At 39.0% G+C, this 21,467-nt stretch overlaps 2 protein-coding genes across 8 annotated transcripts in view; one reads left to right on the top strand and one right to left on the bottom strand.

The window, feature by feature from the left end:
• Positions 1-18,109, top strand: part of RIC1 (RIC1 partner of RAB6A GEF complex) — a 145,277-nt gene extending 127,168 nt beyond the window's left edge. For all 4 annotated transcript variants that reach the window (XM_055428261.2, XM_055428262.2, XM_055428260.2 and 1 more), the window contains 9 exons: positions 2,572-2,688; positions 3,157-3,885; positions 6,052-6,210; positions 6,299-6,438; positions 8,306-8,592; positions 9,598-9,789; positions 12,301-12,478; positions 12,630-12,818; positions 13,643-18,109. In XM_055428261.2, coding sequence (XP_055284236.2) covers positions 2,572-2,688; positions 3,157-3,885; positions 6,052-6,210; positions 6,299-6,438; positions 8,306-8,592; positions 9,598-9,789; positions 12,301-12,478; positions 12,630-12,818; positions 13,643-13,928 — 2,277 coding nt within the window. In that variant the 3' untranslated portion in view covers positions 13,929-18,109. The remainder of the gene's footprint in view (positions 1-2,571; positions 2,689-3,156; positions 3,886-6,051; positions 6,211-6,298; positions 6,439-8,305; positions 8,593-9,597; positions 9,790-12,300; positions 12,479-12,629; positions 12,819-13,642) is intronic.
• ERMP1 (endoplasmic reticulum metallopeptidase 1) overlaps positions 6,415-21,467 on the bottom strand; it is a 72,160-nt gene continuing 57,107 nt past the window's right edge. The window contains exons 15-16 of one of the 4 annotated variants that reach the window (XM_055428266.2): positions 21,331-21,465; positions 6,415-6,957 (exon numbers count right to left, since the gene is read on the bottom strand). In XM_055428266.2, the coding sequence (XP_055284241.2) occupies positions 6,916-6,957; positions 21,331-21,465 (177 nt within the window). In that variant the 3' untranslated portion in view covers positions 6,415-6,915. Of the gene's footprint in view, positions 6,958-18,245; positions 21,466-21,467 lie in introns of those variants that run through there. The other 3 variants (XR_008686241.2, XM_055428265.2, XM_055428268.2) reach the window with 3 other exon arrangements.

The raw sequence follows: 21,467 nt of genomic DNA, 5'->3' as shown, positions 1-21,467 counted from the left end.
TGCTTGAGAGGGTTGTAATGGTCACCTGTTCTTACGTACTGTGATATTATCAGTAAAAAATGTTGACTGCGTGGATAGAGCTGAAGGGAAAAAGAGAATTTTGTGTTTCTATTTTTAATTTTTGCTGTGCTGGTTGTTCATTGCTGAGCAGACTTTTCTCTAGTTGTGGCAAGCAGGGGCTACTCTAATTGCGGTGCACAGGCTTCTCAGTGCAATGGCTTCTCTTGTTGCAGAGCACTGGCTCTAGGGTGTGTGGGCTTCAGTAGGTGCAACTCCAAGGTTCTAGAGCACAGGCTCAGTTGCTCTGGGGCATGTGGGATCTTCCCAGACCAGAGATCGAACCCATGTCTCTTGCATTGGCAGGCAAAGTCTTTACCACTGAGTCACCATGGAAGCCCTGTTGTTGTTGTTGTTTTTAATGAAATAGTATAAAATACAGTGGTGCATGTACTACCTGAAAACTTAAAAGTGGTCATTATGAACATTAACATATTTTAGTAAACTGCAGTGAATGTTCTTCAGGTCTTTGGAAGTGTCTGAGGAGTTTGTCACTGTGGGGGTGTGTGTGTTATTCACTCAGTCATGTCCAACTCTTCATGACCCCACGGACTGTAGCTCATCAGGCTCTGTCCATGGAATTCTCCAGGCAAGAATGCTGGAGTGGATTGCTATTCCCTTCTCTAGGTAATCTTCCCAACCCAGGGATCAAACCTGGGTCTCCTGCATTGCAGGCAGATTCTTACCGTCGGAGCTACCAGGGAAGCCCGTTTGTCCCTATGCCAGTCTCCAAACAGTCATACTGTTTGATTCTTGGGATTGCATGTTCAGTTTCCTCTCCTCTCTAGTTCTTATAATTCTCACACAGCTTTTCAGTTCCATTTTTCCTTCTCCTAACTTCAAGTTATTTACTGTTTCTCATGTGTTATGGACAGATGTTCAAATTTTTAGTTTATGTGCTAAATCGGGAACAGAAGACTCCTGTCCAAGTAAAATTCTTGAGCTTTGTGACAGTTGCTTACAGATTTTTGTGGGGTAATTTTTCAAATTCCTGCATTTTAAATTAAAATGCTTATTACCTACCTGGATGATATAGAGCAAAAATGAGTGACAAAGTCTATGAGTATTCAGCACCCTTTTGCCATTTCTTTACACATAATCTCTTGTGTCTTAGAGCAGTACAAATGAGCATTTCATATATCTGATAATTTTTTGCAAGTAGAATACATAGGATGATGGTTATTTTCCCTCATCCTATGATATTGGAGCTTAAATTCATCCAGCCAGCAGGAGTTAAAGCTAGGACACAATCCATGTCATCTTAATAATCATCCTTTCCTTCCTAAAACTCTTTCCTTCTTTGGTTAGTGGCGTCATGCTTTGTTTCTCTTCTTGCCTTCAAAAGCTTAGCCAGTGGTCCTTTGCTATGTTGCTGCCACATACTTTGCTTCAGAAAATTCATGTTACCTTCAGTTTACCAGCCTTACCGTTATAGTTCAGTGATTCTCGTATTCATCTCCAGTTTAGTCATCTCTCACATTTTTATCTGGAATTCTTAAGATTCTTTCTAATTTAATGGGCAGTGAAAGGAAACTCTTCAGATTCCCTTTCCTAAGTTATTATCTCCTTCCAACTTCTGTCCATGAAGACCACAACTTCTCTAGTACCTCACTTAGACTCAGCACCCTGAAATCATCTTTGACTCAGCTTTGTTTTTTTACCCTTCATGTATAGAATATAAGTAAGCTTTTGGTTTGTTTTAATCAAAATGTTCTTCCTCTTTACAAGTGAAAATGACTTGATAGCTGAAAATACACTTTAAAGCAGTGCTTCTCAAACTTAAAGATGGGAATCCTAAGTTTTCTACTTTGGGCTTTGATTGAAATTTTCCTTAATAAAACACAGACTATTTGCTTCATTCCTGAAGTCACCACCCATGGTATCTTCCTCCCCTCAGTCATCCATCCTGAATAACTCAGAATTTTTAATAACTCTTTTATTTAAGGACCATAAGTAGTGGCTTATTTCCTGATATATTTTTACTTGACTTTCTGAGCCCTGCTTGAAGGTTTGTTACCATCAGTATTTTTTCTCGTAATATCCCTAATCTAGCCAGATTGTGCTCACTTTCCCAGTAGAACTATTTTATCTTCTTGTGTCACTTATATTTCATTCTTCAACTGAAGTACCAAATGTTTTTCTCCCACCCATGTATGTCATCCTTACCCTTCAAGTACCACTTCATCCTTAAGCCTTCTCTAGCTATGCCAACTAGGTCACTGAAGCAATGTCTCACTTTTATGAACTTCTGGAAGTCTCTTAGTTTTTTCAGGATAATTCAACTCTGCTATCAATTTGAATTCACTTTTTCATTAATTAATTATTAATTGCATTATATTAAGCTTGTACTACTGGAGCCAGACAGCTCCTTGACTCCAACAGACTCTAACAGAATGACTGACCATAATACACACTCAGTATTGGTTGTTTAACCTGTAAGCATTATGCCTTGGTGGGGGAAATGCTGAAAATATACCTGTTAATTCATATGAATCCAATTTATTTTCCTTTCAGGCTCGTGATGCAGAGAGCATTATGCTAAATCTGGCAGGACAGCTTATCATGATGCAGAGGGACAGGTCTGGCCCTCAGATCCGAGAGAAGGACAGCAATCCTAACCAAAGGAAACTTGTGAGTTAAATGCAAGTCACTTAAATTGTAAAGAATGTCTGGGAAAAGGATGAGGGGATAAAAGAATTTAAGAGCAGAGTATTATCTTGTGATTTGGAAACTGAGAAAGTATATAAAATTAGTTGTAAGCCTTTGGGTGCAAGACTGTGAAAAGTGGAGGATAAGATCCTAAAATGATGATAAAATGTTCTATATGCCAGAGGTTACTGCTTAGGTGTTATTGTTTGGAGTAATTCTAATGGAAAAACAGGATAAATTGGTGAAGTTCCTTGAGGGAGGGGGATTGTTTTGTTTTTAGATTTAAGTACACTTACTTTGAAAGGCAGGGCAGATTCCTTTAAACAGATTCCTCTAATTTTCCCCAGAATTTATACCATCATTTTGAAAGACTTGAGAAACTAGCACCTAGGAAAACTTCATCTACAAATTTAATGGGAAAAGAACTGATTTCGGTCTCTTCTTCTCTAGTTGCCGTTCTGTCCTCCTGTTGTACTAGCCCAGTCTGTTGAAAATGTCTGGACCACATGTCGCGCAAATAAACAGAAGCGTCACCTGTTGGAGGCCCTCTGGCTGAGCTGTGGAGGTGCTGGCATGAAAGTCTGGCTCCCTCTTTTCCCCAGGGATCACCGCAAGCCCCATTCCTTCTTGTCCCAGCGGATCATGCTGCCTTTCCACATAAATATCTACCCCCTGGCTGTTCTGTTTGAAGATGCATTAGTCCTTGGTGCTGTCAACGACACTCTGCTCTACGATTCTCTGTATTCTCGGAACAGTGCTAGGGAACAGCTGGAGGTGCTCTTCCCTTTCTGTGTCGTGGAGAGAACCTCTCAGATCTACCTCCATCACATTTTGCGTCAGCTGCTGGTGAGGAACCTCGGGGAGCAAGCTCTGCTCTTAGCCCAGTCCTGTGCCGCACTGCCTTACTTTCCCCACGTGCTGGAGCTCATGCTCCATGAAGTGCTGGAAGAAGAAGCTACCTCACGGGAGCCCATTCCCGACCCTCTGCTTCCCACGGTGGCAAAATTTATCACCGAGTTCCCCCTCTTCCTGCAGACAGTTGTTCACTGTGCCAGGAAGACTGAGTATGCCCTGTGGAACTACCTTTTTGCAGCTGTTGGAAACCCCAAGGACTTGTTTGAGGAATGTTTGATGGCTCAGGATTTAGATACTGCTGCGTCTTACCTTATTATCTTACAGGTAACAATTCTCTTCTTGTAAATGTATAAGAATTAGTGAGCATAAACCTAGAGGAAAAAGAAAGCAAATGTCCTTGATTGGCACTGTGATCGTACTTAAAGAACTAGTACAGGGACTTCCCTGGTGATCCAGTGGTTAAGACTCCATGCTCCCAGTGCAAGAGGCCTGAGTTCAATCCCTGATCTCAGGGATCTAGATCCTGCATGCTGCAGCTAAAGAGTCCACATGCTGCAACTGAGACTCTGTGCAGCCAAATAAGTAAATACTAAAAAGAAAAAAAAAGAACTATTAGAGTCAAGTTTTCTGTTCAGTTTTTATCTTTACTTTTGAAGAACTCAATCTTACTATATGATAGCAGAAAATTACTATTAAAAAGTAGCATTGCAGAGTTGGTTTTTTTTTTAAATCCTGTTTGCCCATAAATAGGCCTAAAACAAATTAATGAGTTTACAGTATTATTTTGAATAATATTAAAGGAATGTCTCATATGTATACATATATGTATATACATTGTGCTTAGTCGCTTAGTCATGTTGGACTCTTTGTGACCCCATGGACTATAGCCCAAGCTCCTGTGTCCATGGGAATTCTCCAGGCAGCAGTACTGGAGTGGGTTGCCATGCCCTTCTCTAGGGGATCTTCCCAACTCAGGGATCGAACCCAGGTCTCCCACATTGCAGACAGATTCTTTACTGTCTGAGCCACCCGGGAAGCCCATGTATGTATATACATATAATGTATTATAGTACATATAATAATATGCACATATTACATAATATTATCAAAATACTATATAAGAAACACACTAGTAAGTAATTATTTTGAACATTAGTGGGTTTATCTGAGCCCTCCACAATAATCTCTCTCCTGGTACCATGGAATTGTTGAGAGGTAAAAGTTCTTTCAAATTACTGCCAAGTTGTTTTTATTGTTTAAAGAAGCTAACCATAAACCTAGTTTGATATTCTGGCAGAAGGTGGGTGGCCCCGAGATTCTGGAAAAAGGCCACACAATCAAAACAGAAACAAGATAAATGCAGTTTTTTGTTTGTTTAATTTAGGTCACTGCTTAGATTTCAGTGATCTCCCAAGCAGTGGAATTAGAAACTATCAGGATTCCTAAGTTGTGACTGACAGATAATTATAGTTGAACTTGCCTGTTAGGCAGCTCTCCATGAAGGCCAGGGCAAGCAGCAAGATTAAATCTGTGAAAGAACCACTGTGGATGCCCATTGTGTAGCAGTACTACATACTGCTGCCCAAAGCAAAGTTTTTTAAGTCACATCCTCAGAAAGCTCTGTCACAGGACATAGACCAGAGCTTTTTTGGAATCTGAAAGACAAATTTATACTCTTGCTTTTCTGCTGATCTTCAACAAGTTGTTTATTTCTTTTTTTGTTTAGAACAATTTATTTCTTTCTCATCTAACAGTCCTGTTTTTGGGAACCAATTTCTTTCATTTTGGATTTCTAACACTCTTGAGGGCAGGGGATTCTCAACGTGTGGTCTACAGAATTCTGGGGATTTCCGAGACATATTAAGGAAGACTTCAGAATCAAACTAATTTTCATATTAATACTGAGATACTATTTACCTTTTTATCCTGTGCTTATATTTGTAAATGGGCATTACACTCTGCATTGCCATGCAATTGCAATTTTAAAAAAGTTTTAAATGCATAATTTCAACAAGTTGTTTAACTCAGTTTTCTCATGTGTAAAATGAGAATGGTATACCTCTTTTGAGAGTCACTAGGAGAAAGGAGGAGAAGGAAATGGCAACCCACTCCACTGTTCTTGCCTGGAGAATCCCAGGGATGGGGGAGCCTGGTGGGCTTCCGTCTGTGGGGTCACACAGAGTCGGACACGACTGAAGCGACTTAGCAGCAGCAGCAGGAGAAAGGAAAAGAAAGAATGTATGTGAAGTTTAAGATATCTGGCAGTAATGGGAGTGCAAGAAATCATAAATTATATTACACCAGGAGAGTATTTGCCTCACTTCTTGTATGGTACTCTTTAATGCTTCTTTTGATTTTACTAGTAAATTATTCCCTACAGTGCTGTATCTGCATTACTTGTCTGGGTTTAGGGCAGTGTGGAGATAAAGAATTACTCATATCTTCTCAAACCATTTGCAGTATAAAAGGAATTCTTGGTTGTTTTTCTAGAACATGGAAGTCCCAGCAGTAAGTAGGCAACATGCCACCCTTCTTTTCAACACAGCCCTGGAACAAGGCAAGTGGGACCTGTGTCGACACATGATTCGATTTCTGAAAGCCATTGGCTCTGGAGAATCTGAGACGCCCCCATCCACACCTACAGCTCAGGTTAGTTGAAGAATTGCACAGCTTTGCTAGGCCACACACCCACGTGGCATCTTCCTCTAACCATACTGCACCTTTTGTGCAATCATAGGAACCCAGTTCAAGTGGTGGTGGATTCGAGTTCTTCAGGAATCGGAGCATCAGTTTATCCCAGTCAGCTGACAGTGTTCCTGCTAGTAAATTCAGCTTACAGAAAACACTAAGTATGCCATCTGGTCCTTCTGGAAAAAGGTAAAAGAATGAAGAACTGTTACTGCTTTTAGGGCATTCTATAACACATTGCATTTCAGAGTATTTGTAAAATTGGATCTTAGGAAAAAATTATTTGATCTGATTGCAATTCCTTTTTACATTCCCAAAAGGCTTCCCTTTTTTCTTTCTCTTTAATTCACTTCTTTATTCTTTGTACAGTTTTTCCCCTTTGTACTAGAATAGGTCTTGATGTGCCCATTCTAAATGTGACTAACATTAAATTACCTCTGACACTAGAGGACTACAATGGCACCCCACTCCAGTACTCTTGCCTGGAAAATCCCATGGATGGAGGAGCCTGGTAGGCTGCAGTCCATGGGGTCGCAAAGAGTGGGACACGACTGAGCAACTTCACTTTCACTTTTCTCTTTCATGCATTGGAGAAGGAAATGGCAACCCACTCCAGTGTTCTTGCTTGGAGAATCCCAGGGACGGGGGAGCCTGGTGGGCTTCTGTCTATGGGGTCGCACAGAGTCGGACACGACTGAAGCGGCTTATCTGCAGCAGAGGACCAGAATAAAAAGGAAGATAGATCTGCAAATAATTCAAAAGCCTTCTTACAGTCAACAGTTTTCCCCTTCTTTCCCAGTGTACCTTTTGACAAAAAGAAAATTTTAGTCCTCGTGTACTGGACTCTCTTGTGACTCTTGAGTGGAGGAGTCATTAAACAGTTCGTGCCAAAAAAGTGTATCCTGGAGTCTGAAACCTGCATTATATATAGCTGGGTTACTATGCCCTGAAGATTAGCTCTGAACTTGTGCTGAACATTGTAAAATAGATATTCCTGTTGTGTGAGGTCCTTGTGCCTTCCTGTGTTGTTATGTGGTATTGGCTCTTGGTTTCTTTCTCTCCCCTAATCCTTTCTTTTATATTCCGTGTGTGCTCTTACTATAGCGCCTGACACAGAATGAGTTTACTAAATATTTTTATGGTGATGATTTACAGCTTTTTCTTAATCAGAGCCATTAATACACCTGCATTCCCAACACACACAACACTCAGACACACACACACCCAGACACACGCACACCATAAACAAGTTAAATGCAACCGTGAAAGACTATAAAACAATTGCCGGGCAAATGGTAGCTACTCAGCTATACCCTGAATGTAAGTGGTGTTTAATATATACTAAGTGCTCACTGCTCGCCAGCACAATTCAAACATTTCCGTGTATAGGTCTTTCAGTAACAGCTCCATATGGGTTGATAACAACAATATACTGTTGTTATCCACATTATACAGGTGAAAAACAGAGGCCCAGAAAAATAAACTTGCTTTATATTCACAAAACTGTGTGGCAGAGCCAAGTTCAGAATGCAGGTAGTCCTGCTCCAGTACTGCTCTCTCTGAAGGCACCACATCACCCCAGTACCAAACCAGTTGTGACACACCAGTTCATAGGAGTAAGGGGTAATAGATGATATTTAGTCATTCATTTTTTTTAATCTGTTTTTTTCTTATGTGTCTGTATAACTCACATTAAGAGACTACATTTCTCTTTAGTCTCCTTGATCTGATCTCCTTTACTCTTTTCATTGGTCTTTTCAAATACAGCGTTTATTTGCTTCCTTTCTTTACTTCATCCAGTCACTATCCTCTTCCTGGTTTGGCTTTGTCAGTCTCCTGTTTGTTTTCTAGTCTGTACTTTATTTTACAGACATGTTTAAGATGCTACTTACTGTGTTCCAGCTATTGTTCAACAGGTGTGCTATCGCATGGAGAAGCTCCAATACTTGATCTTCTTCTTCCCTTAAATCTCTTACCTCCTTGTCAGCATTTTCAGGCTACTTCATAAGAAGTATGTGAAGATTGTTCCGTAGCTTATTTGTGTTCCCACTTACAGATGGAGCAAAGACAGTGACTGTGCTGAGAACATGTATATTGATATGATGCTGTGGAGACATGCTCGGCGTCTCTTAGAAGAAGTTCGGCTAAAGGATCTCGGCTGCTTTGCAGCCCAGTTGGGCTTTGAACTCATTAGTTGGCTGTGCAAGGAGCGTACCCGTGCTGCCCGAGTAGACAACTTCGTGTTGGCCCTGAAGAGGCTCCACAAAGATTTCCTTTGGCCACTTCCCATCATCCCAGCTTCTTCTGTCAGTTCTCCTTTCAAAAATGGAAAATACCGAACAGGTAATATAGGCTTTGTGTTACTTATACAAGAATTGTATTTGCTCCAAATGTTTAGACATTTTTCTGTTAATTGATATTCAAAGAAGTCTTTTCATTCCAAGCTTAGATAAAAGCTGACTTTTTGTAGATCAGTTGGAACATCCACCATTTGACTAAGAATGTAAATAAAAGTCGATCATGTGTCTCTAGGTCTTATGACTTTGAAGTTTAATTTATAAATCCAACCAATTTTTTTCTCAGATTATCAAGTTGAGCATTGATTGAGTATAGAAGCTACCACACTTTTTTTTTTGGTAGGAAGTTTCCTGCAATGCAGGAGACCCCGGTTCAATTCCTGGGTCAGGAAAATCTCCTGGAGAAGGGAACAGTTACCCACTCCAGTATTGTGGCCTGGAGAATTCCATGAACTATATAGTGCATGGGGTCGCAAAGAGTTGGACACAACTGAGCGACTTTCACTTTCACTTTGGCATTGGTTAGTCACAGATCTCAAAATAAGCTAAATTGTGACTTAACCTGACAGGATTCATTCCAGAAAAATGGTAAAAATACGTCTTTTAGAGCTTGGGCCATCTGCTAAATTAGGAGAGGGCAAAGTGAACTGTAGTTTGGTAAAAAAATTTTTTAGGTTTTTTAGTTCAGGATGTAATCATTATTACTTACGAAAATTCAAACAAAACACTTTTTATTATGGCATTTGGAAGTTTCATGTCGTCTTAAAACCAAGGAAAATCATTTAAGGATGCATAAGGTTTTGCCTAGTTTCTAGTCAGTTAAGCAATGATAGAAGATGCCTGCTGGGTGGCCTTATCTAGTCAGTTCATTCTGGTCCAGTCCAGACTCATTGGTTCATGGATGGGTAATGCGGTGTAGGGACATTAATTGTCTTTGAACATTTAGTATTTGGGGTTGGTGGGGGAAGAGAAGCTGAAAGAACTGAATTGGAAATGGCAGTGTGTGCACCCTTAATTCCCTTTTGTTTTCCCTTTGTTTCCTACCTTGCAGTGGGAGAGCAGCTGTTAAAGTCACAGTCAACTGACCCATTTTTAAACCTCGAGATAGATGCTAGTGTCTCTAATGTCCAACGAAGTCAGAGCTGGCTCGGCAACATTGGCCCTGCTCATCAAGAAATAGACACAGCCTCATCTCACGGGCCACAGATGCAAGATGCCTTCCTGTCACCATTATCGAATAAAGGTAGATATCATTTTAAATCATAGCTCCTCATTAGTTTCTTTGGAGGAAAGTTTATATGCTGTATGTAGCATTTCAGAGAGCTTCACTCATTTCAAGATGTGTCCTTGAGAATTAGCGTTAGTATCTGCTGGAGAGGTGAATCGTTACTACCACAAGACCAAAATGACCTTGATTATACTTTGCCATGTTTATTTTGCATAAATGAAACAGGTAAAACCTCACTACAGCTAAACACTAATAAATGAACCTTTGTAATCAATTTTGATGATACAGAAATACTAACTTTGAACCTCAAGTAAGCAAAACTTTATCCATGTGTAAAGAATTCCATTCGTCTCATAGGTGGACCTGTATTGTAAATATTGTTACCAGTTATCTTCTGTTTATTTCAGCTGTAAAAAATTATGGGAAAATTTTTTTCTCTTGTAAATTCCTGCATGATACCCTTAATTTTGCATCTCAGCCTTCAAAGCCTAAGATTACTGTCTGACCCTTTACCAAAAAAATGTGTGTCTTCTGCAATTATAATAATGGGTGAATTACACATTGAAGAAGCTTTAAAGTGATTTATGTTGTTTAGGTTTATATAAGAACTTAAGTAGCAGTTGATCTGATTTTCTGCAGGTTTTTAATGGCCAGGCGGCATTCACCTGATGTTTGATTTTCAGTGTGTCATCACTGTTACCTGAACTGCTGCTATGTAGGGAGGCATATTGAAGCCATGGCTTCTTTTGTTGTAGTAGAATACACGTAAAATTTACTACCTTAAGGATTTTTAAGTGTATAGTTCATTTATATTCTTGGACAACCAACCTGCAAAACTCTTTTTTATGTTGCCAAAGCAAAACTTTATACCCATTAAAGAAAACTCCCCATCTCTCCCTCCCCCCCCAACTCCAGGCAACTGCATTCTGTTTTCTGTCCCTGTGTAACTGTCTTTTTGTGTCTGGCTTATTTCACTTAGATAATGTTCTCAGAGTTCATCTTTGTTGGAGCATGCATGGGAACTTCCTTATTTTTTCGGGTTTGGCAATATTCTATTGTGTGTTCAAAGCATGTTTTGTTTATCCATTCATCAGTGGCCGCTTGCATTGCTTCCACCTTTTGGTTATTGTGAATTATGCTGCAAAGAACGGGGGGGTACTGTGAATATGGGAAGTCTCTTTGAGACCGTTGTCAATTCTTCTGGGGATTGTCAGCTCAAGTAATTCTATTTTCAACTTTTTCCTCATAGCAGCAGCCCCACTTTACTTCTTATCAACATTGGCAGGGATTCCAGTTTTGCCACATCCTCGCCAACACTTCTTTGATGATTTTAATACTAGCATCCTAATGGACCTGAGGTGGCATCATTGCTTTTCCTTAGAAAACTTTTTAAAGAGATCATTTCAAACATATTTTAAAAGGAGAAATAATACTATAATGGGCACCTTCCCTCCAACCCCCACTTCAGTTATTACCAACTCATGAATAAATTTGTTGATAAAACACTTTCTCCTTCCTGTATTATTGAACTAAATCTAAGATACAATATGTTTTATTTGTGAATGTTTCAGTATATATTTCTAAAAGGACTTTTTTTGAAACTAATGTCATATCTCTAAAAATTTAACAGTAATTCCTTAATACCATCAAATATCCAGTAAGTATTCAAATTCCAGCTGTTTTACAACATCATAATATTTTTGTGTTCTAAAAGAAAGTGAAAGTCACTCAGTCGTGTCTCTTTGCAACCCCATGGACTATATAGTCCATGGAATTCTCCAGGCCAGAATACTGGAGTGGGTAGCCGTTCTCTTCTCCAGAGGATCTTTCCATCCTAGGGATCAACCCCAGGTCTCCCGCATTGCAGGTGGATTCTTTACCAGCTGAGCCACAAGGGAAGCCCAAGAATGCTTTGAATCAGGATCCAAATAAGATTCACACACAGTGATTATGTTTCTTAAATTCCATTTTTAGTGCTTGTTCCCCTTCCCCGTCTCTTTTTTTCTTCTTGCAATTTATTCATTGAAGAGACTTGCTTCTGTGGATTTCCTCATGACTGGATTTGAGTTGATTGCATCTTCGTGGTTTAAACAGTTTCTGTATTTCTTGTAGATTGGTGATTGAATCTGAAGACTTGATTGGGAATCCTCTGGTGGTCCAGTGGTTAGGACTCTATTCTCACTGCCTCAAGGACCTGGAAACTAAAATCCCATAAGCTGTGTAGCACCTCCCTCCCCCCAAAAAAGACTTGAACAAATTTATAGCTAGGTTTGTTGTTGTTGTTTCCAGAGGTGGGCAGGACTGCTTAATAGGTAGTAGTGTAGGCACATAATATCTGGTTACCTCTCTGATGATTTTTTTTAACATCTTCTACTATTTAATGTAACATGGGAATTTTAGTAGTGAATCTAATGTTTTGATCTCAAAATCCTAAAGAAGAAGCAACATCTGAGAGACTGCTAATATTTTTAATTAAAGGAAAACATACATTAAGCTAGTTTGTGACTTTTGACAATTCTTCATCAGGTGATGAATGCAGTATTGGTTCAGCCACAGACTTGACTGAAAGTAGCTCCATGGTGGATGGAGACTGGACAATGGTGGATGAAAATTTCTCCACACTCAGTCTGACCCAGTCAGAGCTGGAGCATATCTCCATGGAGTTGGCGAGTAAAGGGCCTCACAAATCCCAGGTCCAGCTTCGGTGAGTTTCTCAACATTCTGGAAGCGTAGAATGCCTCCTCAGGGTATTTGGGCAAATTGGGTACACAGGCTGCTTTCCCAATAACGACTGCCCTTCTCTTCATCCATAGATCCTTCCTAGATCAGTCACTGTGTTTCTGCTTCTGTAATAGGTATTTGCTGCACGTCTTCATGGAGGCAGGATGTCTGGACTGGTGCATTGTTATAGGCCTGATTCTTAGAGAATCCTCGATAATCAACCAGATTTTGGTTATTATACAGTCTTCAGAGGTAGATGGAGAGATGTTACAGAACATAAAGACAGGGCTGCACGCTGTGGACCGATGGGCCTCCACAGATTGGTAAGTTATTAGGCTCGTTACCTTGACTGTCCTCCGGTGACGCCTCCTCCTTCACATTAAGGCTTATTTCTGGTTCATTTATTTGGAGATTCATAGGTTGCTTGAAATAAAAACTCCTTTTGTATATTCATTTTTAAGATTATTTTCTTCAGTTACCATTTTAGACCCAGTTATTTTTAATGTGTCATATTCATTGCTGTCAGTGAATGTGTGTCACTGAGGACAGTGACCTTAGTACAGTACAAATGACCTTAGAACTAGGCTGGAACTTGAGATTTCTAGTTCTGTGGAATTGAAGATGATAACCTAAAAACAAGATAAAAACTTAAGGTCTGTGTGAGTTGAACATTCCATGGCAGTTACTGACAAGCCCAAAATAAGAATAGTGAATGGAAGTTAGAAGAGCCTATAATCTACCCTCTTTGTCACCAGTTACCTGTGAATTTGGGGTTTCCCTCACTTGGGTCTAGTCTTCCTTAATTGGAAAATTCATTTAGGCTAAATGTTCTCTCAAGGTCCTGTTTTTCAAGTCTAAAAATCCTATTTAATGGTGTTTACGATTATAGAATATGCTTTTTAATTGCATTACTGGATAAAGAATATCCATCTTTGCTGTTTGTGCTCACAATTACGTGTAGCCCCCTCTATGGGGACCTTGGCATCTAAAAGCCTTTCCCTTCCTACTCCCTCTGTGCCTCCTCCTGTACCCCATAATCTATCACTGACCCTACTGTATCAGTGCTTAGTAAGAATCTATCCATAACGTGCTGTGGAGCCTTTTGAATGTGGCTGATAAGAGCTAATTTCCTTTTTCTTCTGCTTAGTCCTGGATATAAGCCATTTTTAAACATCATTAAGCCACACCTGCAGAAGCTTAGTGAGATAACAGAAGAGCAGGTCCAGCCTGAAGCCTTCCAGCCGATGACTGTGGGTAAGACTCCTGAACAGACTAGCCCCCGGGCAGAGGAGAACAGGAGCTCCTTGGGCCATGGGAGCATCCCCCAGGGCGAGGTCGGAGGTAGCAGTTTGGTCAGCCGAAAAGAAGAGGACACAGCGCGAGCAGAGGAGGAACCTTTTCAAGATGGGACTTACGACTGTTCTGTGTCCTAACCACAGTGAGTCCCATCACCATGGGCAGTATTAATTAGCATCAGCGTGCAACTGAGGACACTGTGACCTAGTTGGAAAATTTAACCAGGGAGAGAACACAGCTCAGAGACTCTGGTAAGGTATTATTAAATTTTAACTTTTTCCTCTATGAAATCTTGAGTCCATAAAAATGTGATATCAAAAAAAAAAGATCATCTTTCATAAAAGTTTTTTTTTAAGCTGCAGTGGAAAGTTGTACAGAATATTGTACAGATGTACATGCGAACATTTTGGTTTTCTTAAAGATTGGTAGCTCTTAAACCACAGGGATTGTTTTGCCCCCGATGGGCTTACTTTTTCACTACTTAAAGCTCCCTATGTTTTCTGGTTCAGCGTGTGTTCCGGACTGCTTTTTAAAAATAAATGCGAAGGTGCTTGCTGTAGCTCATCAAATACTTGAGCTACCTGTATGCCCCCTGGATCAAGAGCACTGGACTCCCTAATTGGGCCTCTGACTAGATGCCTGCGCTGGAATAACAGGCACCTGTAAGATGCTCCTCTTCTAGCCTGTTAATCCCAGTCCTCAATTGATGGAAGCTGTTTACCTGTGTCAGTGTGCCTGCTTTTTGTCTAGCTTGGTTCCTACTAGGTGAGTGTAGGCAGAGGCCTGAGGAGTTCTTATCAATTATGCTATTAGATACCACTAAACTATTTTGTATCAAAGAATCGTATCTTTTTGTGAATAATTTTGTGTAAATATACTCAAAGGCACTGTTCCTATTTTTAGGGCTTGTACTATAATTTGTAAGGTTTTATGCTGGATTCTGCATGGCTATAGATACTCACTCTTAGAACAAAGGCAGGGCTTGCTCTTCTTTCCAGATACAAGCACTCTTCATAGAGGAAGACAGATTTATTGGCTTGGTGATAAGGTGACAGAAATGGTCACACTGATCATGAAATGAAACAGGTTTTGTGCAAATTAATGTAGTTTCTTATTTATTGCTTTTGTAAATTGAATAAAAATGAACTCTATGTAAATAAACTGCTGAATCCTGTATTATCACGGCTACTAAAAATTAGTATGTAAAGAATGCATTCTTCATCATAACTTCTTAAATATTTCATGTATTTCTAGATATAGCTTAAATTTTAGTTTTCATACATTATGAAAACACAATTGCAGACTCAGTTGATTCAGACTAAACACATATCCATTGTATGTATATCAATTACCTTATAACAGTATTAATTTAGATAGCTTGTTTATACTGTGCAATTTGAACAAAGGAATGCAATGTTATTTTTTACGAAAACAAACTTATTTTTATAATAACAACGTGTTTGATGTGGACCAAATTCATACCACTATGTAAAACAGCCTCTTCTCTCATAGTGCAATTACAGTTTAGAAATAAAACTTGGTCCTCTATCCTTGCTTTTTAAAATTAATGGCTAGATTCAGTTGTCCTAGCCATGTTTCCTTTGAAGGGAAACTCAAATTTGAAAAATGCTTTGTTCAAAAGTCATCAACGGTTTTAAATTACTGATTTTGATAATTTACTATCACTTACTTTTCACATTACAAGTGCAATACTTTCACATACTAAAATTCCTGAACAGGTGGAATATGTGCTTACTGGTACCTGGCCCTTCTGGTGCTACATTTATTTAAGCCTTTGTTTTAAAACCACCTTTCCCTGAATCTTAAGATAGAAAATGTTTCCCATGTGAGTTCATGCAGCCAAGCAAGAAACTGAAGAAATTCTTCTCCATTATGAGAAGAACTAGCATTACTTTTGTGTTTGGTGTATTTAGTCAATAAAAATGATTCACCATTGTAAACAACCATGTTTACAGATATCCTAATGTGCTGCTGGGTTCATCTTGCACTCTTAAAAGCAGGGCACCATTAAGTTAACCGTATTCCTATGGTTAATGCCATGATGTAAACTTTTCTTGTATAAAATACTTGTTTTGCAACCAACAGATATAGGTGGCCCCAAGGCAAAAAGATTGGCAGCTTTGCAGAAAAACTTTTATTTGGTAGTTTGTTATATACTTTAATTTTTTAAATCATATTTTAATTTTGCCTTGTTTGGATCACGTATTTGACTGTTTAAGCCATATTTAACCAATGAATTTAAATATTCAATATAACTATTTGAAGTTTAAATTATTTGCTGATACCAAAATAAGAAGTTATTGGGGGCAGAGTCAACCTTTGCTTGTAATTAAAAGTTGCTGCTACTTCTGTAATGTGTATTTTTTGAACTTGGTAAAGGGCAATAAAACCATTACATGAATTTTTTGTTTACTCATCAAGTTAACAGCAAAAAGTATATGTATTAAAAGTATACTTTCATTATGTAATTCCACCTTTTAGAATTTTCCTTATAACTAGAAATTTATATTTAAAATGTATATGGGTATACCATTTTATGGATATATTACATTTCTTTACTCATCAGTAGAGGGACATTGGGATGGATTCAGCTCGGACCGTCATTCATAATGACACTGATACGGAGGTTTCTGTGTGGACATAAGTTTTCAGTTCTCTTTAGGAGTGGAAATGTTGGGTTATGATAACTGGTTAATTTGGCGGGGGGTGCGGGGAACGCTTATTAACTGTATTACAAAGTGCCTGTACCATTTTAAAAGAAAAAAACATTTCCACTAGTAGTGGACGAGGGTTCAAGTTTCTGTTGTCAACATTTGTTTTTGTACTTTTGGTTATAGCCGTCTGAGTTCTGTATGAAGTCGTATCTTATGGTTTAGGTTTGCATTTCCCTGATGGCTAACAGCTTTTCCTATGTTATTAGCCATTCACATCTCTTTGGAGAAGACTGTGTATTCACATCCTTTGCCCACTTCACAGATGGCTCATTTATCTTGTTGATTTGCAAGAGTTCTTTATATATTCTAGATACTAGACAGTTATGTTTTGCAAATATTTTTTGACTCTGAGGGCTTTTCACTTTCATGATACTGTCTTTGAGACATAAAGCTTTTCATTTTGGTGAAGTCCCCAACTTTTTTTTTGGTTCCTTGAGCTTCTGGGTGTCATATCCAAGAAACCATTTCCGAATCCCAGGTTATGAAGATTTATGCTCATGTTTTTTTCTGTTTTATATTTTAGCACCTACATTTAGGTCTTTGATCCATTTTGAGTTAATTTTTGTATATGATATGAAGAAGTCTAACTTTGTTCTTTTGTATGTGACTACTCAGTTGTTATAATATACTGAAAAGTTTACCATTTACTGAAAAGATTTTTTTCCTATTGAATTGTCGAAAATCAATTGACTACAAATGATTACATTGATTTCTGGGTCTTTCCTTGATGCCAGTACTACGTTGTTTTGATTACTGTTGGTGCTTAGAATGAAGTTTTGAACGTGAGAGATGTTAAGTTTTTTCAGGACCATTTTGGCTCTTCTGTGTCCCTTGCATTTCCATATGAATTTTAGAATCAGCCTGTCAGTTTTTGTGTGCACCCACACACACATATAAGGCAGCTTGAAGTTTGATAAGGATTATATTCAGATCAATTTTTAGAAAATCTTGCCATCTTGATAATATGCCATCCAGCCCATGAACATGGAGTATCTTTCCAGTTACTCATGGCTTCAGTTTCTTCCAGGAGGGTTTTATAGGTACTTTTAATAAGCTTCTTAGTATTTTATTCTTGATGCTATTGCAAATAGAACTGTTTTATTTTTGGATTATTGTTTGTTAGCATATAGAAATAATTGATTTTTCTATGTTGCAGTTGCATCTTACAACACTGTTGAATTCACTTACTAACTATATAATAGTTTTTTGTGTGGATTCCTTGGCATTGCCTGTATAGAAAATCATGTCATCTATAATCAGAGCCTGGGCTAGAGTCTCCAATACAATATTCAAGTGGCAGTAAGTAGATTCCCCCTAGAGGGGAAAGTACTGAGTTTTTCATTATACATTAGGATGTCAGCCATTGAGTTTTTCATAGATGACCTTTATCGGGTTAAGGAAGTTCCCTTCTATTTTTTATCATAAAGAGGTGTTAATTTTGTCAGAAAAATTTCAGTTCTGTTGAGATGATTATATTGTTGTCCTTTATTCTAATAATTTGGTATATTACGTTGACTTTTAGGTGTTAAACCCACATTCCATTCCTGGGCTCAGTCTCATTTTGGTCATGATATAGGCCAAACTTGAAAAGAAATTATCAATACGTTTGTTGTATTTTCACTAATCAAGTAAGGAAATAGTAATATCAAAAGAAAAGTACTGATGCACTTCAAAAATGCCCAAGATGTTTTTTTGAATAAAAACAGACATAAGGAGGCATAGATGCATTTTGGCTTTATTGGCCCTAAAAGACAAGGTATTATTAAGAACATAAGTTATTTGGCTGCTTCACCTTGTACTGAACTGTTCTGAGGGAACTCACTTGGAAAGGGAGGTAACTTGCACAGAGCTCTTGGAGCTTACAAGTGGGTTCTCTATTTTTGGGGCCTAGTGGTATGCCTTCCTTGTGAGCAGCGGGTCACTCTCTGGCTGAAAGATAGTATTTTCTTCCCCCCATCCCCCCAATGAAAGAACATCCTTTATTAGCCCCTTCAGTGATTTTCTTTGCCGACAGTGCTAAATGCCAAAACTGCTATTTAATTTCTGTGAAATTCAAATGCACGATTTCATTCCACAGTAAAACGGATTCCAGTTGAAGCCATGTTGAGTTCTTTGCTAACATGATCCTTTAAAATAGCAATTATACCCACAGGAGCCAACTAGGTCTTTCTAACAACAAAGTTGTTATTTTTTAAAGCTCTAAAAGGCTTTATGGGTTTAAAATAACTAATGAGGGGGTTACAAGAAAATATAAACAATGATGGTCTGTTTCTTTGTTAATGATACTGACTAGTATTTAACATGTTTATTTCAGTTAAACTGTAAGGCAACAATTCATCCCTAGCAAACCAGTGAAAAGAAATGGACAGACATATTCATTCTTTCTACAGCTTCCTGAGTCCGCAGGCTGGCTTCTAAAGTTGTGGTGACGGTTTAGAAATCCGATCATGCCTATGTACATCTGCTAAAGTATGGAAACAGAAATACTGCATGCAACCGTCATTCTTAGGTAAATTTTTAAGAATTTCTTCAAAATCACAATCCTTCACACTTTCCCCAAATGTGCAGTACTGTGCAAAAACTAACAAGTTCTTCAGCCTGCTGATCTGACGGTGTGCATATTAAGAGCCATGAGTATTGTGTGCAATTATTTAACCATTTTTGGCATTAAAGCAGTCCCCCAGAATATTAAGCATGCCCTGAGTCTAATGTGCATCTTGTTACTGACCTACAACATTAGAGCTTTATAATGCCAAAGAAAACCAAAACAAGAGTGAACTGTCCACATAGGGAAATAAAGGCAAAAAGAAAACCATGATTATTATCAAAAAGGAGTTAACAACATGTTTCCCAAGGCGTGGGGCCAGGGAGGTGGGGGGTGTGCAAGTGGGAATCACAGGAACTCAGGTAATGCCCTTCCTCCACATTTGGAAGTTTGCTTTTCTTTTCCCTATAAATAATTTCCAGTAATCTATTTCAGATTAACCACAGAAACAGAAAATATGCCTGTATTTTGAAATTCATTTAGATACTATTTTTCTCCACAATTGTGAGTCTATAAAAGCTATAGCAGTGCAAACTTTGTGTGTCACTTGAATTATCTAAGACTAGTGATACAGCTGACCCTTGACAACATGGGTTTGAACTCCAGGTCCAATTATACAGGGATTTTTCATTAACTGGATATCACAGTACTACATGATCCATAGTTGAATCCACAGATGCAAAACCTTGTATATAGAGGTGTGATGATGCACATTTTCAACCATGCAGAGGTCAGCACTCCTAATCCCTGTGTGGTTCAAGGGTCAACTCTGTGGTTCTGACGAAGTCCAGGAGAAGCACTGGTTCCAGTGTCCATGCAGCTCTGGCTGTAACCCTGCTATCTGTGTGGGCTCAGTCTTTAAGGAAATAGGAGCATGATTCAGAATGCACACTGTATATATCAGACAAGCAGCTTTAAGAAGTGATTTCAAAGACACATACTACTATGCTCTTTCTGTTCAGGCAGACTCGAGTGCCACTGTTTTGTTTGTTTCACTATGGCTTTCTTTAAAAAAAGTTTTTTTTTTAGCCTAGACTTGCTGAAGACAAAAACTATCTTACTTTTTACATTTTTAATGGAAAAAATTAAAGCTAGCAGAATTTACCATTGCTCTCACCAAACTCTTCCACTTGCTGGAGCCAACAGCCATCTTCCTCAACATGAAAAGCACCTCTAAGTCCTAGAGCTGCTGTTGTGCAGGACCTAAACACCAACAGCTATAAAGACAGTTACAGAAGGACAGTCCAGTGCAAGCCACAGCCTCGAGTCTCAGGAAAGCCAGCTCTGCCAGACACAGTAAGTTACTGAGAAACTAACCTGTTCAACTGGCTAGAAAACAAGGACCCAGTGCATCAATAATATTATGCCCTGAAGGATTAACCTTGGATAACAAGATTCTTTAAAAAAAATGAACAGAATAAGTATAAAATGCCCAGCTACTCCCACTTTTCCTCCCACCCCCAAAACAGCCATCATGGCAGCTCAGCGCTCTGAGAAGGGAAGTTCATGTCCTGTACTTCTACAAACAGTATTCTAAACCAGAAGAGCCTGGAAACCCCAGAAGGAAACAGGTATTGAAAACCACCTCAGAAAAGCATCCCAACGATGGATCTTAGTGACGACATGTCTGACAGGACAGGAGCCACCACTTCAATACAGGTTTCCACATCAGAGTACTAGGACCTTAGAGCCACCAAGCACACTCTAAAGACTGCCCACAAGGCTGCCTGGGAGAAGCACAACTCCCAGCACAGGCTGGGGTCTCAGAAGCCTCAGTTTCTTATGACCATTAACTCCTGTGATACTTTACCTACCATCTACTGACACACAAAAGGTGGTCTTGGGCTTTAACTGGAAATGTCATTTGTCTCATTAACAAGGGATTTACAGTACCTTCTGCATCTTTCATGATCCTAAGGGTTCAACTATTAAAACTGGTTTGCTGGCTTTTGTTCTTAAGGTCATATAAAATGACCTATGTGTGTAGTACCCACGTGTGCTTAAGTGCCAGAAAACTGGTATTTTCAAGTGTCAACAGGGCCATGCACTCTACTCCACAGCGTAATCATTATAGATCGTGCTCAGCCCTGAAGACTGTTAGCCCACAAAGCTCTTTGAACATATGCTCGTTAAAATTCACTGACTTACATACAACCATCCATGCAACATAAGGAGAAACTGCCACATGGAGTATCCCACTGGACATGTACTTAGAGCTCATCCACAAGATTAAAATACAAAGAGATTGTAGGTGCACACCCAGGCAGAGGGAAATGTCCAATCTGGGAACCTGTCTCTCAGAGCATCCAGCTGGGAGGATCTCTTGTCTTCCCCAGAAAAATAGTGGGCAGCAATGGCCACAGTGACCATTCCTTCAGGCTGTTCTTCTAAGACCT

This window comes from Moschus berezovskii, chromosome 7 (assembly GCF_049115385.1).
Source record: "Moschus berezovskii isolate FMDL1 chromosome 7, NW_MosBer_1.0, whole genome shotgun sequence".
In the NCBI taxonomy this organism is placed as follows: domain Eukaryota; kingdom Metazoa; phylum Chordata; class Mammalia; order Artiodactyla; family Moschidae; genus Moschus; species Moschus berezovskii.
This window is presented reverse-complemented; position numbering and strand designations above follow the sequence as displayed.